The 15,186-nt window shown below is 37.3% G+C and overlaps 1 protein-coding gene across 1 annotated transcript in view; it reads left to right on the top strand.

Annotated features, from left to right (window-relative positions):
- The window catches only part of THADA (THADA armadillo repeat containing), a 163,115-nt gene that overhangs the window by 30,542 nt on the left and 117,387 nt on the right, over positions 1–15,186 (top strand). The window contains exons 23-26 of the mRNA XM_018085265.2: positions 6,834–6,966; positions 9,798–9,911; positions 11,003–11,125; positions 11,804–11,895. Coding sequence (XP_017940754.2) covers positions 6,834–6,966; positions 9,798–9,911; positions 11,003–11,125; positions 11,804–11,895 — 462 coding nt within the window. The remainder of the gene's footprint in view (positions 1–6,833; positions 6,967–9,797; positions 9,912–11,002; positions 11,126–11,803; positions 11,896–15,186) is intronic.

The following is a 15,186-nucleotide window of genomic DNA, read 5'->3' as shown; positions in this document are numbered from 1 at the left end:
CCTGTGCAGGTTTCGTGTGGATTTTATTCGAGTTTGGTGAAGGCATGATTATGACATTTGGTTGCATGATGTCTGTCACTTGGACTGTGATACTTATGGCTAGAGATGGTGCTTAGGCATTGAAAAATGATACAGATGTTTAATGCTTGCTGCATTTTTTTAGTCTCTGGTGCGTTATTTTAATGGACAGCTCTTAAAAACTCTTGGGAAAAGCAGGAGTGTAGAATTCTTCCATCTCACCCCCTTTCCTGGTCCTTTACAAAAATGTATGCCAGACTTTGTTTCAGACAGGATGTTTTCCTGGAAGCTTTTATTACCTGTCACTGAGTTGTGTATTCTGGCATTTGGAAGAATACCTGACTGTACATCACAAGGTTTTTAAAATCAAAATCTCTACCAACTTTCTGGGGTTTGGTGTTGCTTCTTTTTTTTTTTTTTTTTTTAAATGTAGTTTTTTGAAACACCAGTCAAATTCGCAGTTTGAAGTACATGTATTTTTGCACCAATGCCAGGTTAAGTAACTGCCCCAAGTCAGCCAGTTTGAGGTGCAGATCTGTTTCTTCTTTATTTCTTACTGGAAACGTTTTTGGTGTTTTCAGTAGAGACTGGCTGTCTGACCGGCTTCACTGTGTGTTGCCTCAGATAGTTTTACCAACAGAACTGAGGGGTTGGTCTCTGGCACAGGATGTTGGTGAGACAGCTGTGTATATGTACCAGCACTGCTGCAGAAACTGGTGAGATGTTAAACTGTAAAGCCATGGTTCAGTTGGTAGTGTATCTCTAGAAGGTACATGATTTTCTTTTGGATGCTAGCAGTCTGAGGGATTTTAAGTTGACCTGGGTAGTTTGCTGAGAGCTCACACATCCTTACTTTACATTTGGTTATCTACTTAAAAAGGAAAAAAAAGAAACTGATAAGTGATACTGTTACTGCCTATCTTTTCGCCTGTCTATATACATTACATTTATTTGTGTAAATGTTGCATTCTTTTTCTGTGCTGTGGAAACTTGGTTCAGGAAATTTTAAGGTGATGCAAGTTTCAAAGGATTTATTCTGCCAATCAGATTGAAGAGAATCCTACCATCAGAATAATACTGTTGAAAAAAAAAAAACAAACCAGCAAACAGACCTTTTACAACCACAAGGGTTTTTTTAAGATAAGAAAGGAGGTGATCCAAACAGGTACAGCCCCACTAGTCTGATCTCAGTCAATATGCGGGGACTGTCTAATGCTCTTTAAGGTCTTTTCCAACAGAAACCATTCTATGAACTTTGTAGCAAATAAACTAAAAACCAGGAAATACTGGAAAACTTACGAAATAGTTTATAGCAGACTAGCTGTTTTTCTCTGATTTTCAGTTTGTTTTAAAAGCTGAGGCAAATAGAGTAGAGCAAATCTACCTAGAATTCTGAAAAGTTCCCGGTGTGTTCATTCTCTCTCCCTTTTTCTGCCATTGTATTCAATTGAGCAGCCTTATATTGGGTTGTAAACTGAAGAGCCAAGCTCAAGAGAGCTCTGCTTCTCTGAAAGTTATTAAAACCTTAAGCAGTGTGTATGTATCATCAAAAACAAAACCTAAGTGATTTTCCTGTTCTGAATTAGCAGTTGTCCATAACAATTTTTTTGACTTTTTAGCATTTTTAAAGTTAAGGTATTTCAGGTAGAGCAAGTATTCCTTTAGGAAAAGGTAGTTACAAGAACCAGAGAGCAGCTCTGTGGAAGTACATTTGTTTCAATGAAAGAAAATAATTTCCATGAATTACAGGTCTCATGGCATATATTTGTATTTAAAATGAAGGAGAAAGGAGACTGATACCAGAACAGCAAATGACTCTTTGGTTTGGTACTGCAGGGATACGAGGAGTATCTTGAGACTCTTCTCCAAAATGGGTTCATTAAGTCTTGCTGAATGCAGCTGCTTTACTGGTCTATTGAGTGTCACAGAGTCTTTCAATGTACCCTGCTACAGCTGAGGGGCTACAGCTCTGTACCCTGCTACAGCTCTGCAAGTGACTCTCAACTGGTCTACTTCTCTCCACAGCTGCAAGGCTCATGGACAGTCTTGAAGCATGTGTATCACATTCTGTATTAATTTACTACTGTGTCCACAATACCAGCAGAGAAGGCCTTTGTCTGGGGCACTTTACAATAATGTATGGCTTAAACATGATACCTTGTTGGACAGAATTGAGCTCAAGATCTACAGAAACATCCTTGACATTTGAATTAATTCTTTCTCTAAGACACGGATCCCTTTCCCAAGCATTTATGAATTACTCTAGTTGAACATGGTCCTTCACTTTTACAGCCAAACATTTTCTTAAGAGTTTATGCTGCAGTGTTTATGTAGCTCACTTATGGCTATACAACCCTTAAATACCAGTCTTGTAAGAACAAAGAGTAGACTTCTTTCTAGACAGATCAATGGTATTCAGACCTGTTTGAGGTAGTGGTGAAAGAGAAGTATTTCCTCTGCAGAGACTTCCTACAAACCTGATGAAATTCAATCTCTGTCTTGAAATTTGGATGTAAATTGCTGAATCTGCTTAAGTATGCACGTTACCATTCTTCCGTTTCCCTGTTCATATTCCTTTTGGGAGTGTAATGCTCCATTTGTCATGCCTGCTTCATGTTGCCTGCAGCTGCACCTTTAGAAGACCATACAGTTACATAACAAGGAACATTCATATCAATGAAATAAGCAATGTGTTTTTTTAAAAAAATATTTTCCTATCAAAGGCCTGAAGAAATTACAAATATTCATTTGATCAGATAGCATGGTGGTTAGGGAAAGTACATGGAAGTCTCTGGGTGTTTGTTCTCAACTTGAATCTTCTGTAATCCTTATAAATACTCAAACAATTTCTCTGTCCCAAGTGATGTTTTGCCTGTTTAGCTTTTGTTTTATTTAGTGATCTCTTTTTTGAGAGATTGGGTAGAACAGAAAGATTTCTAGAAATCTCAAATGGTGTTGCATAGCTAAAGCTGTAGAGTGTTGCTTCACTAAAGTCGCAGAATGCAAGGGTAAGGTTTGGGAAGAGTTATGTCATACAGCACAATGTATTTACTTAGAAGTAATGTATTTTGAACATTTTTACATACCTGAATTGGAACTTAAACTGGGTGAACACTGTTTTGGGTGGTACAGCAAGTTAGGACCATACTTGATAGTTTTCTGGAAAACAGTAATGATAAAGAAGAATCCTGCTTTGATTTTACAATTGTTTAATCTATCAGTATCGATGGAAATTATTCATCACCTAGTCAGTGCCTGGTCTTCTGTAATATTTCTGTTGGGGAACTGGGAGCAGACCCTCCTAATCCTTTCCACTAAACTATGCTTCTGTCTCATTTTGTTGCTCTGAAGTGACTGTAAGTCTTTGCTTTCCCAGGCTCCTATGATCTGCTAGGAAGACTTGTAAAATTGAAATGTCACTAATGGACTTTGTAGTGAAATTTACTAGAAATGTAAATAACTTTTCAGCAAAAGTTATCAGTAATCACTGATGTGAAGGGGAGAGTCTTAAAGCGAGAGAAAGAAACCCTGGGGGGGGAACTGTTCTTATGTATTGTGATGCTTCTAGAGTTAGGAAATACATGAGAAGGAAGCGTAAGATACAATGTTAAGGCACTGCTCAGTTCAAATACATAATAATTTTTGACACTGTTCGTATTTTCCCTCCCATTTCTTTTCCTGCTTGGTGCGAAAGAGAGATGGGGTAACAACACTGTCTTTCTGAAATTTTGACGCCACCCAAGATTCTCTCTGCTCTGCTTTACTGATAGAGAAACCTCAAACCAGCACCCTTCTCAATGCACTTATGTAATTTGAAAAATTTTTTCAAATTTTTTTGCTTCATGTAGAGCAAATGCTATGAAAAGGAGGATGCAAGTGGAACGACTTTGCAGTTTCACAGAAGTTGTTCTTAAAAGTAGACTTATAACTTGAATAGTAATGTGTTTATGAGGCTAAATTCTTGTCTCTTTATTTGCCTGAGAAATGCCAGGGGAAGTATCTGAGTCTAGCTTTATGAAAAACAGGAATCACATGACTTACATACAAAAGAATAATTCCACAGGTCTATTGAGAGAGGAAAAATGGTGAAAGAAAACCCCTTTTCCCCCAGATTGGAACTAACTGCAGCAATTGGAAACTCTGACTTCTGGATACACCCTTGTAGAAAATGCTTCTGGTCATGTGAAATTTATGCTACAAAGCACTGACATCCGGGAAGGCCAAATCCAAGATCGACCCTTTGTTAGCGCACCATTTATTTTGGATAGGAGAAAACACAGGTTTATAACTTAGGAAAAGGGGGTTAGCTTTAGTTTTGGATTTCCAGGCTTTTTCTACTCATTGGTACTGACCACAGAAAGGGTTTGAGGCATGTATGAAATTCTTATAACCGGCAGACAGACAGAAAATTGTAGATTATACTTAATGTACTGCGTCTTAAGTAATTTGTGTATCAAGTAACTGTGTTATATTTTCATTATCAGCAGTATTTGTTTGATCTAGTAGAAATAATTACTGTTTCATTCTGGAAAATGACATTTGAGCTTGAGACTTCGTTATTCTTAAAATTTAGGGCCACCTGCTTCTTAGGACAATATTCTTCTTGCCAGACCATAAGGAGATGGAGCTGCCAAATTTAAGGGAGTAGTCATCTCCATTTCAAAGTCAATAGTCTCTAACGTTTCTAACTCTAAAGCAATAACTCTTTCACCTTCTAATAAATAAAAGTGCATTGGTGGGTGACTGAACAAGGTAGAATTACTTGTGGCAAGATCAAAGCAATACAGCTTTAAGGGAATCTGAAGTTTATTGGAGTTCAGTATGTTTCTCCTCTTTCTACGAGTACTGAAAGGGGAAAAACCCCTCAGTTTACTTAATAAAAAAAAATATACAGTGTGCTATGTAGCAACTTTTAAATATTTCTTTAATGCTTTACTTTGTGTTCCTCTGCACCTCAGCAGATGTGAGTATTTCTCGTGGGGTGTTTGTGTTAATACTAAGAAAATGTTCTGAGGAGAGGTGAACACTGTTCTTTGCATGACTGAACTAAGACATTTAAATTCTACTTAGCTGGGGATGTAGAACGAGGTGCAGACATGATCAGAAGGAGTAGCTTTTGCAGAAAGTGTTGACATGGATGAAGAGAACTTCAAAGTAGTATCTAACTGCAGAGACCCATGGAGAAGATCCATGAGAAGTTTTGCATGGTCTCAACCCTAGAATTGTGTCCTCTTGTGTACCCAAAAATGAGCAAAGGAACACATCCTGAAAGTAAGGGGGGGGAAACCAATTACCAGCAACAGAAAGTCAAAGAAAAGAGAACTCACTGTGAATCTCCAGGTTAATTTGATTGCTTCTGTCATACACTTGGGGCAAGAAGTGCCTTTCTCTTATGCTGTGGCATGAGGTGACATACCTCTTGTGAACCCATGTTTCTCTAGACTTCTGGACTGCTGGTTTGCATTCTGGCTGTGGTTTTGAAGAGATACTGCCCTGCAAAAATGGGGAAGAGGCCTGGCAGCAGGGCAGGAAACCTGTGGTGGAAATCTTACAGGAATTACTGAAGAGTAAGAAGTCTCCTGCTGACCTCTCTGGCACTTCCTATGACTTCAGTTTTCTACATTGCTAATTTTCTGTTTATTTTGTAAAAGAAGGAAAGGAGGGTTTTGCTACAGATTAAAGTCTCATTTATTGTTTGCTATCAGGTTTTTAGCCTACATAAATTCTTGCTTTAATAGGAGGACGATGAAGAAGGAGAGAATAGATGCAGACCTTCCATTAGATTTTGGTTTTCACGTCAGTACCTGCTGCCTTTTACCTTTCCCTTTAAATTCTATATTTCAGTCACCTAGGTAGAAAATTTGATTGTAGTCTTACTGTAAGGTCTCACTTCTTAATCACGAATTTAATGATAGTTCATATTTTTAGGTAGGGCAAGTCCTTAATGGTTGAGATAATTGCAGTTGTATTGCCTATAGTGATTAATTCTTTCTTCTACTCTGAGTCAGTGTCAAACCAGTGTGACAAGTTTTAATAACAACTTCCCGTTAATAGAAATTTTTGTAACAATGAATGATCCTTCTGGAACATTGACATAAGATTAATGAGGTGGTCTTGCACACTGAATATGAAGTAGACTTGAGTTTTTCTCGTCCTTGGAAGTCCTTTGCTTCCTGGTAGTGCTGAGTTTTATAACTGCAGAGGAGGAGTATTTGATGATAGGAGAGCAATTTAGGTGTTTTATCAGAAGTTTTACTGACTTAGTATTTTAAAAAGAGCAGTATGTTTTGTTTTTCATTCCTTCTCTCGCTCTGAGGTTCGCAGGGTTGTTTACATAATGCGTACTTACTTTGAGGGGCTTCAGTTTTGGTTTGTACAGTTATAAACATAACTGTTAGTTAATGTAAGGGTCACGCATCACCTACTGTGTGACAACAAAGATATGAATTTGTGAAGTGCCGCTTCCTACACAGTGACTGATGTGCATATGCCTTTGTTTTTTTCTCCAGAACAGGGTAATAGTTCTTGGCAGAGTATTGTTGCCGTGTGGAAGCACAGAATCTTTGTTTTCTGTTCAGTGAAATATACTTTCCTCGTGGCACTTAATAAGTGGAGTTAATATGATTTGTACCAACATTGGAAAAATGTACAATTCCTTTTTTAATTTATTTTGTTTCATGATAAAAATCTGCATGTATGCTTGGAGATGTTAACATCTAGTAAGAAATATTTTTTTAGGTCACTAATTGCTTTCTTTGACTCTGTCCTAGTTTTCTTTGTTTGTTTCATGTTTCTTATGTATTTGTTTGATATAGGTGTAACAGTGAGAGTCTGCACAAGATGCCAGAGCAGTGGCTAAGCTGTGTGTTGGAAGAAATCAAATCTTGTGATCCTTCATCTACACTGTGTGCAACCAGACGTAGTGCAGGAATTCCATTCTACATACAGGTACCAAATAATGTTATTACCTCTGACTTAAATGTATTCACCAGAAAGGCCATAAAAAAAAAAAAATTATGTATTTATTTTTCTCACTTCAACTCCTTTTGATCAAACAACTGGGATTTTTTATACAGACCTTTATACAGATTGCCTTTGTGCAATTAAGAAACTGCTTGTAATTAAACCATGTTTGCCACCTCAGTTCTGTTGACTCTTGAAATTTTTGACTTGAGGTAGGTTTGAATGGCATTTCTAAAGACTGGGATTAGGCTCTATGTTGCCACTGTAATAATCCTGGCAAATTCATAAATTAATTCACAGTTCAAGTAAGGCTTTGTTAACCATGTAACTTTGGGCTTCTTCAGTGCAAAGTGGGAGGGTGGTAAAATATGAACAGACCTTCACAGAATTGTAAAATTGTGGCTTGCAAAGAACTCAGGAAGTCCACTCAGTAGTCATAAAGCACAAGTAATAGTGTTACAATAACTGGTATTGACTGACAGTCTGGAGTGCTATGAGTGAGCAGGTTACTGAAGACTTCTGTCCGGGAATGTGGGATCACGCTCTCACATTCTTCCCGCTCCCTGTGTTAACTATCAGCTCCATAAATCCCAACTTCTTTTTCTTCTGCCAAATTCAGAACTGATGGCTGATTGGCTGGCTGGCAGTGTTTTGTCTCTGCTTGAATTGTTGCCTCTTACTGAGCACCCCACATTACTATGCAGCAGCTCATCTGCATCCCCGTGGAGTCAGTCACTGCAGAGTTGGTCTTGCAGATTACACTTAACTGTTTTCATTCCTTAAAGCAGCCATGTTTGCTTTCCCCTAAATTAACCTCCATGATTTTGGTCTTCAACCAGTTTTCTGAGACAGGAGTCGAATATCTGCACAATTTGTAACTTTCTCCACTCTCTCAAGTATAGGCTCAAGCACATTCCAAGAATCTCAGGGACTGCTGGGAGCAAGCTCTCCGTGCCAGAATAATTCATCTTGCTTGTTTTCCACTCTGAGTTTGCTCTGAGAAAATTGAGGCAGCAGGCTTCTGTCTGACCTTGCTTATGTCAGTCACAGCCTGCTCCTGGCTTTGCTAGATGTGTATGTGCTAGACAGCAGGGATCAGAAACAGGGCATTGGTTTTGGAGACACTTTTCCTTCTCAATTTCAGCAGTTAAATACCTTTCTTGTTTATATCCGTAAGTTGTCTGCAGAATGAAATTGGTGATTTCAAGTTTTCTGATTTCCCCATTCACATCACACAGTTTGAATCCAGTGGGCATTATCTAGTGTTAATCTTGAGAATATGAAGAAACAACCATGTTTCAATCAGTTATTCATGTAAAAAGTTGCACTAATGTAAGTACTAGGTGGGCCCAATGGTATCCCATTGCAGAAAATGTGTGTAGTCTGCAGTTGGCCTACAGTACTGGTCTATATTTTGGATTAGCAGGTCAGATGCTTCTTTTTTGACAGCTTTGGAAGCATCCAAAATTAGTCTTAAGTCAATCAATGAGAAGGTTTGAAATGAATATTTGGATTATTCTGAATTAATCTGTTTTCAAATTATAATTTTATAGTAAAAAGAGGTGATAGTGTTCTTTGGCAGTAGTTTTGAATGTGCCTATAGCACTCAGTAAAATGAATTAAACTTTAAATAGCACGTCGCATTGAGATAATAAAACACAAGTTTTATTGTAATGTGTAAGTTGTAATGTGTATCCTAACAGTAATAAAAGAAAATTATTTTATTAATGCATAAAATTGAGACACAGCATGGTCTCTTTGCTGTCTACTTCCTGTTATGTGTGTTCTTGTTTTACTAAAACACATCTATTTTAATGATAATATGTATTTTTTAAGGTTATAAACATTTCATAGCATCTTTAAAATAGAAATGTTATTACTTAATAGTACAAAGGTGCAACCCCAATTAGTAGGTGAGGAAATGGTGAGAAAATACGAATTACAGCTTTAACATTTTTAGAGTATGAAATTTTAGTCTTCAGTTCACTCTCTTTTATATTTCATGTACACCTCCCCCCCCTTTTTCTTCTATCATTAAAGGTACTGATAAACTGACAGTGACTAGTCCTGAGCTTCTGCCTCACCTCTGTACTTCGTTTGGCTTGCAGCTGATCCATTTGGTTCTTACTGATGCTGAGCAGACTCTGGGCCCCAAAGCACAAATGGATAATAATTTTTTTATTAGAAATAAGTGATTTATGATTATCCCTTTGTACTGACTTGGACAAATTCAACAAGCGGTACCAGACAAGGAGAGAAAGACTGTTTTACCTCCAGTCCTGAACTTCAGATTACTAAATCAGAGTATTTTCATCTCAGCTGGATGTCCTATGCACTGAACTACTATTTGGAGATGGATGCACCTCTTATCTGTTTTTTAAAATGTGCTGCTTTTTTTTATCCTGTTTGCAAACCAGAATTTATTCTTTGGCCAGCCCTTATCAGATGTATGTTATTAAACTAAAAAAAAGTCCATACTAGGAAATATAAGTATGTATAATATGGCAGATACTTTTGCTGTCATAAGTACGATAATGTTTTTACTCTGTGATAAATTTTTCTCTTGTATACAAGCGAGTTTCTTAGGCAAATGAATAGTGCATGAGCAATGTTTTCCTACTGTAAAGTTGGATGCTGGAAGGCTTTGAAAAAGCAAAGAGTTGAAACTGAAACTTACTTTTTGCAAATTTTTATTTAGTCCTTGTGTATGGTCAAAATCTAGGCTGTAATATGGTAGATGTAGGAATGTGGAGCAGAGTTGGTAGTAAAAATGGATAGAAATATCTGATTTTTTTTTCTTTTTTTACTTTATGTAGGCTTTGTTAGCATCAGAACCCAAGAAGAGCAGAACAGATTTGCTGAAAATGACAATGGCAGAATTGATATCTTTGGCTACACCTTTGAATGAATCATTAAGTGTAATTCCACAGGTAAAATTCAGCCTCTCATCAAAAGGGAAATGTCAAAAACGTGTTTGTGCTATTTCAAACAGTTAAGGAAAACCTGTGTTTTTAATAGGACATTCTGATTTTAGTATCTATAGCTGATTTTAAAATGTGTTTGCCTGTGCAGAGGTCATGAAATTGCTGGCATTTGCAATCTGTATAAGATTCTAAAAAATGGATTGGGCATAATTTCATAGGTTTTTTTCTATGCAAATGTAGTCATATATGATCAGTTTATTGCCTGTACTATTTCTAAACAAATAGATAAGTAACTTCCTTTTTACAAGAGAATTAACAAGCAAGCTTTTGTTTACATTTAGAGTAAATAAGTGAGTTATTTATGCATAAATCATATTGTATGGAGTAAAACACTACATGAAAAGTGATTTTATGCCTGCTTAGTAACTTCAAAACCTTAAATACATACATTTGGAATACTGAAATATGTTTTAAAGGCAAGACCTTTATCTTCAAAATGTTGCTATGAAATACTGTTTGTAAGTACAAGTCATAATTTGTTGACAATACATAGAAATATGTCCTAATGGCTCTGCCAGATCTTCTGCTGGTATAAATTTATGTAACCTTGTCAAAGCCTGTGAAGCTACACGGATTGCCATCTTCCCTTACTGAGAGAAGAGAAATATCAGACAATGCTCCATATGGTGTAGCGAGCCTGGCTGTCAGTTCTAGCTTAATATTGTCCTCCTGTGAGTTGTAGTTTATTTTTTCTCACAGTATCTACAGCGTGTCAAGAATGTTGGAAAAGATGATTCTAAACTTTGAATGTTATTTTTACAGCCATGATAAGCTAAGGAAAGAAGAATGTTGGCCTTTGCTTCCAGTGCCTTGGACTATAGTTGTTAGAGGAATATATTTTTAAGCTGTAAATGCTGAACAATTTTAATGTATTTTTTAGTAGCAGTATTTCTTATATTTAATATGGAAACAAAGTGCTGTAAATGTGTATTTAGATTATTTTTGCTGTGCATGTTCAATGCTGTAGATACATATATTAAATTTAAGATATCTTCCAATGAATCTATATTTTTCTTATATCTCTACTCCCACCACAGGTTCATGCTTTAAATATCCTCCGGGCACTGTATAGGGATACACGTTTAGGTGAAAACATCATGCCTTATGTTGCAGATGGAATAAAAGCATCAATTCTAGGGTTTATGTCACCTGTCTGGGCAGTAAGTTAATTCTTAATTTTGCTTCTCTAATTTAACAGGATATAGAGTGGTACTGTTCAGTGAAGGTTTCATCATGTTTATAAATGGCAGTATCACAATTTCTGGAATGTTACATGATGTAATATATTAAGGTACAGTGAAAAATAACGTGGACCTGCAAAAAAGTCATAGTTTTGGTCATGTTTTTTGGTTTCGTTTAATTTTTCTTAATGTGAAGTGCTGATATTCATAAAAAAGTAGGGACAAAGATTACCTTATAGGTAAAAATATGTCTAGCTTTTAAATTTGGAATCAGTGCACCGAGCCAGTAAGGAGTGCATTTACTTTCATTCTCACTGTTACTTTGCTCTTCAGTAAAGGATTCCGTATGGCATATTCAGGTAGAACGTTTCATGATCTGCTATGCATAAGAGTGAGTGCTTTGAACCACTAGAAATCTGGATGTATCCTTTATATTAAATGTGGACATCTCCAAAGTATCTGAACTTTCTATTAGTATCATTTTGATTGGAAAGATGTGCTGAATTAATAGTTTTCATGTGCTGACCTCTGAGGAGTAGGCACGTTTTCACTCAGCTGTTGGTTTTGACTGTACATTAGTGTCTGTATTTAAAAAAAAATAGTACATTTTAAAGGGATTTTTAAAGCGTAGTTCATATTCTTTCCTTTTCCCTTTAGGTAAGAAATTCATCTACACTTCTTTTTAGTGCTCTGATTACAAGAATTTTTGGGGTTAAAAGAGAGAAAGATGAAAATTCAAAAAAAAACAGGTAAGCTTCACTTTGTATGAATTGTAAGTTTGCAAAACATGACTTTAGCCAACAACAATTTATGAATGTTGCTTGCATTATGGATATACTTGATGTTACAAAAACATCTAGCTCTGCTTAAACCGTGCTGCCAAGAAGTAAGTGGTAGGGCCAAAAACGTCTCCTGTTAAACCCAAAGTTAATTTGTACTCGTGTGCAATTTCACAGAAGGGGAATGGTGTTGAGAGATTTTGCCACCAGTGGCTCTTCCAAATGCCTGATGGCTCTTTTGGCCACAAACTAACCCCCATAGCTCTTGACAGCAAGGAGAGGGTGAGAAAGAGAAGAGGAACAGTGGTTACATTTGTGTTGGCTTCCCTCTAGAGCAGGCCTGGAGGCAATTTCACCCCTACTGATTTGAGATTTTTCCCTTTAGTCTTCTAACTCTAGAACGCTTTCATGTCTCTTTCCTCCAAGCTCCAAAAATTACAGCTTGCAAAGCCATTTCTCTTCCAAGGGATTCTACCCTTGGATTCTGTAGTCCAGCTTCAAATCCTCTACTATTTCCCTTTCTTAAGTAAACCCAATTCTCCTCTGACTCCTAAAACTCCCTAGTGCTGAGCATTCCTGTTTCTTTGCTCCCTCCAGTTAGTGCACAAGTACCCCCATGTTTTCTTTGGCCTTCAGCTGCTTCCTTTAGCTTTTGCAGCAAGTGAAGCATGTCCATGCCCTGTGCTCTATAACTGAGGTTTCTGCTCTAGCGGGGATGTGAAAAAAACCCTGGACGCAGAATAAACTCATTAAAAAATACTCCTGGGTAAGCCTGTGGGGCCATGGAGTGGTCACGGTATGGATATTATGGTAACCATTTCAGAAATTCCTAATGGATTTTCACATCACAGGCAAGGTATGCAATTTCTGAAAGAAGGCAATTGTTACGATTTACCTTGAAAAATTCCAACCTTTTTTGCTCATTATATAGTGGTTTCTTACTGTTGATCTATGTAGCTAATACAATTTTCATGCATATTATGACAAACTAAATGTCCTGGGATGATACCAGTCTTTCATCTTTTAGATAGGTTCCATTTTAGCTGTTTAAAACAATTGATTTCAGGTATCACTTGAAAAAATTAGTTAATATACATGTATGAACATGAGGAAGAAATATGGATGGGAGACTGGAGGGAGAATTCCCTTAGAAAATGACTTCCCCCAAAACGATTTGAAATGTTAGCTCCCCTACTGCATGAAATTATTCCTACTTAGTCATAAACTCAAATCACTTCTTGCCCAAACCTGGGACTTACTCCTATAACCCCTGAAACCCAAGGAGAGCAATAAAAAGCATTTTTTATTTCTTGCCTTCTCACATCGGTTTTGTAACAGCAGTTAAAAGTTGGTTGTGGGTGTGGGGGTTTTTTTAATTTTTTTTTTTTTTATTATTTTTTTTTTATTTTTATGTTGAGCACTTACTGAAGGAGGTACAACACACCTCGGCTTTTTTAAGCTTGTATCCCAGGGAAAAACTTCGCATTAACTTCTGCAGTGGGCAGGCAAACTGACTTCTCAAATGCATGGAGTGTGATGACATATGGAATCTGAGATTTCTGTTTGGGAAGCTGCAGAAAGTAATGCATTTGAGCATCTGTTGGGGATGGGAGATACCAGAATGAAGGAAAGGAATCTTCTACATAGCTCAATTAAATTTATTGAAAAAACATTGCATGTGGTCACTTCTACTGTTTCCTACATGTAGTTGACAATACAGTGAAACAGGGAATGGGTAGACACTTCTAAAGACAGGTCACTGAGATACAGGAGGTATGAAAACGGAGACAGAGATTTGATTTCTAACTCCTGGCTCTACTGGAGAACCCTGCCGGTGGGTGTAAGGTGGGTTTTGTTTGGGAGGAGATAGGTCTGTGTTTCCGTAGTTTGGCACCACGAGGTGTCACTGTTGCTGCACAGCTCCCTGCAGCCACATCCTTGGGGTGCAGCTGTGCTTGGGCACTTAGGGAGCTCTAAACTTGTTTTGTTGAGTGTTTTGCCAGAACAGAATTCATATATTACAACAAAGTAATTTCCCCCCCCATTTCTAAATATGGCAATTTACTTCAAAAGCACTGGCATTTTTTAGCAACTTTAATCTATAGGAACTTGTGTGAAAGTCATCTGGGTTTGAGCTGCTTGTTCTATTGCCTTCAGGATGTTCTGTTTGCATTAAGGGGGCAGTCTGTCCGGAGACCAGCTCTCTAATGCTGCCATTGGGACACTGTATAGGTTTCTAGTTTTTCTAATTTTAGATTAAGGGGTTAAATCTGTCTCTTTTGGGTCATCAGGGCTTATTGCTGGGGTATTCTGAGCATCTTTCTAAAAAAGGATGGACTTTCTGACTGTTTTCTCAAGAAGAGTTCCTATGAAACTGATAAAATTGGGGTAATGGAGAGTTTGTGTAGGCTTTAAGAAGAAAGGTTTGCTGGAGCATAAAGTATCAGTCCATCTTTTTAACTTTAGCATGGACGAAAAATGATAAATTGGAAATTTAATATGTGAAAAAGAACAACTTTGTGCAGCTCTTGCAAGTCAAAGAGAGAGAAGTCGTGTGAAGACTGTTTACAGTTATCCATGCAACTATCGAGGTTGAGCTTTATCTCTTTAGTGAAAAGAAAGTTAGAAACAGAAATCTTCTCTGGGTTTTCTCTTTCTGAGAAAGAGTGTATCAAAACTTCTAATGCTGCTGCAAGTGTGTGTGTTATTATGTATATACATGTGTGTGTGCATTTGGCTAAATGATACTCTGAATTTCAGAGAATTTACATTTGAAAAATGGTCTAGTTAACACTTACCAGTAGAGGGTTTAGTTTAGGTTTTGTATACTTAATTTGGGAATATAATTTTCTTAAATGCTATGATAATTTCAAATCTAGTCTTCTTGGAATCTAGTGTTCTTGGAATGAGATTTATAGCCACATAATACAAAGTAGTGAGGAGGGGTTGGAAAGAAGTCTCTGCAGCATTCCCATTGGTACCTGTTTACATACAAGGACTCCCTGAAACAACATCTCAGCCTCAGCCATATTGATCACCATAACTGGTCTACTCTGGCCTCCAGTTGGGAGGTCTGGAGACACACCATCTATAACACTGCTGCTTCCTTTGAGAGCGCACGCAGGATCACTCTCGAGGAGAAAAGACAACGCAGAAAGAATCGTGTCTTGCAGAATACACCACCTAAGGAGTCTTTCTGTTGTGCCTTTTGCAATCGGACATGTCTGTCTCATATTGGCCTTATTAGCCACCAACGTGCTT

Source organism: Manacus vitellinus, unplaced genomic scaffold, assembly GCF_001715985.3.
Source record: "Manacus vitellinus isolate BGI_N305 unplaced genomic scaffold, ASM171598v3 scaffold_8_pilon, whole genome shotgun sequence".
Lineage (NCBI taxonomy): Eukaryota > Metazoa > Chordata > Aves > Passeriformes > Pipridae > Manacus > Manacus vitellinus.
This window is presented reverse-complemented; position numbering and strand designations above follow the sequence as displayed.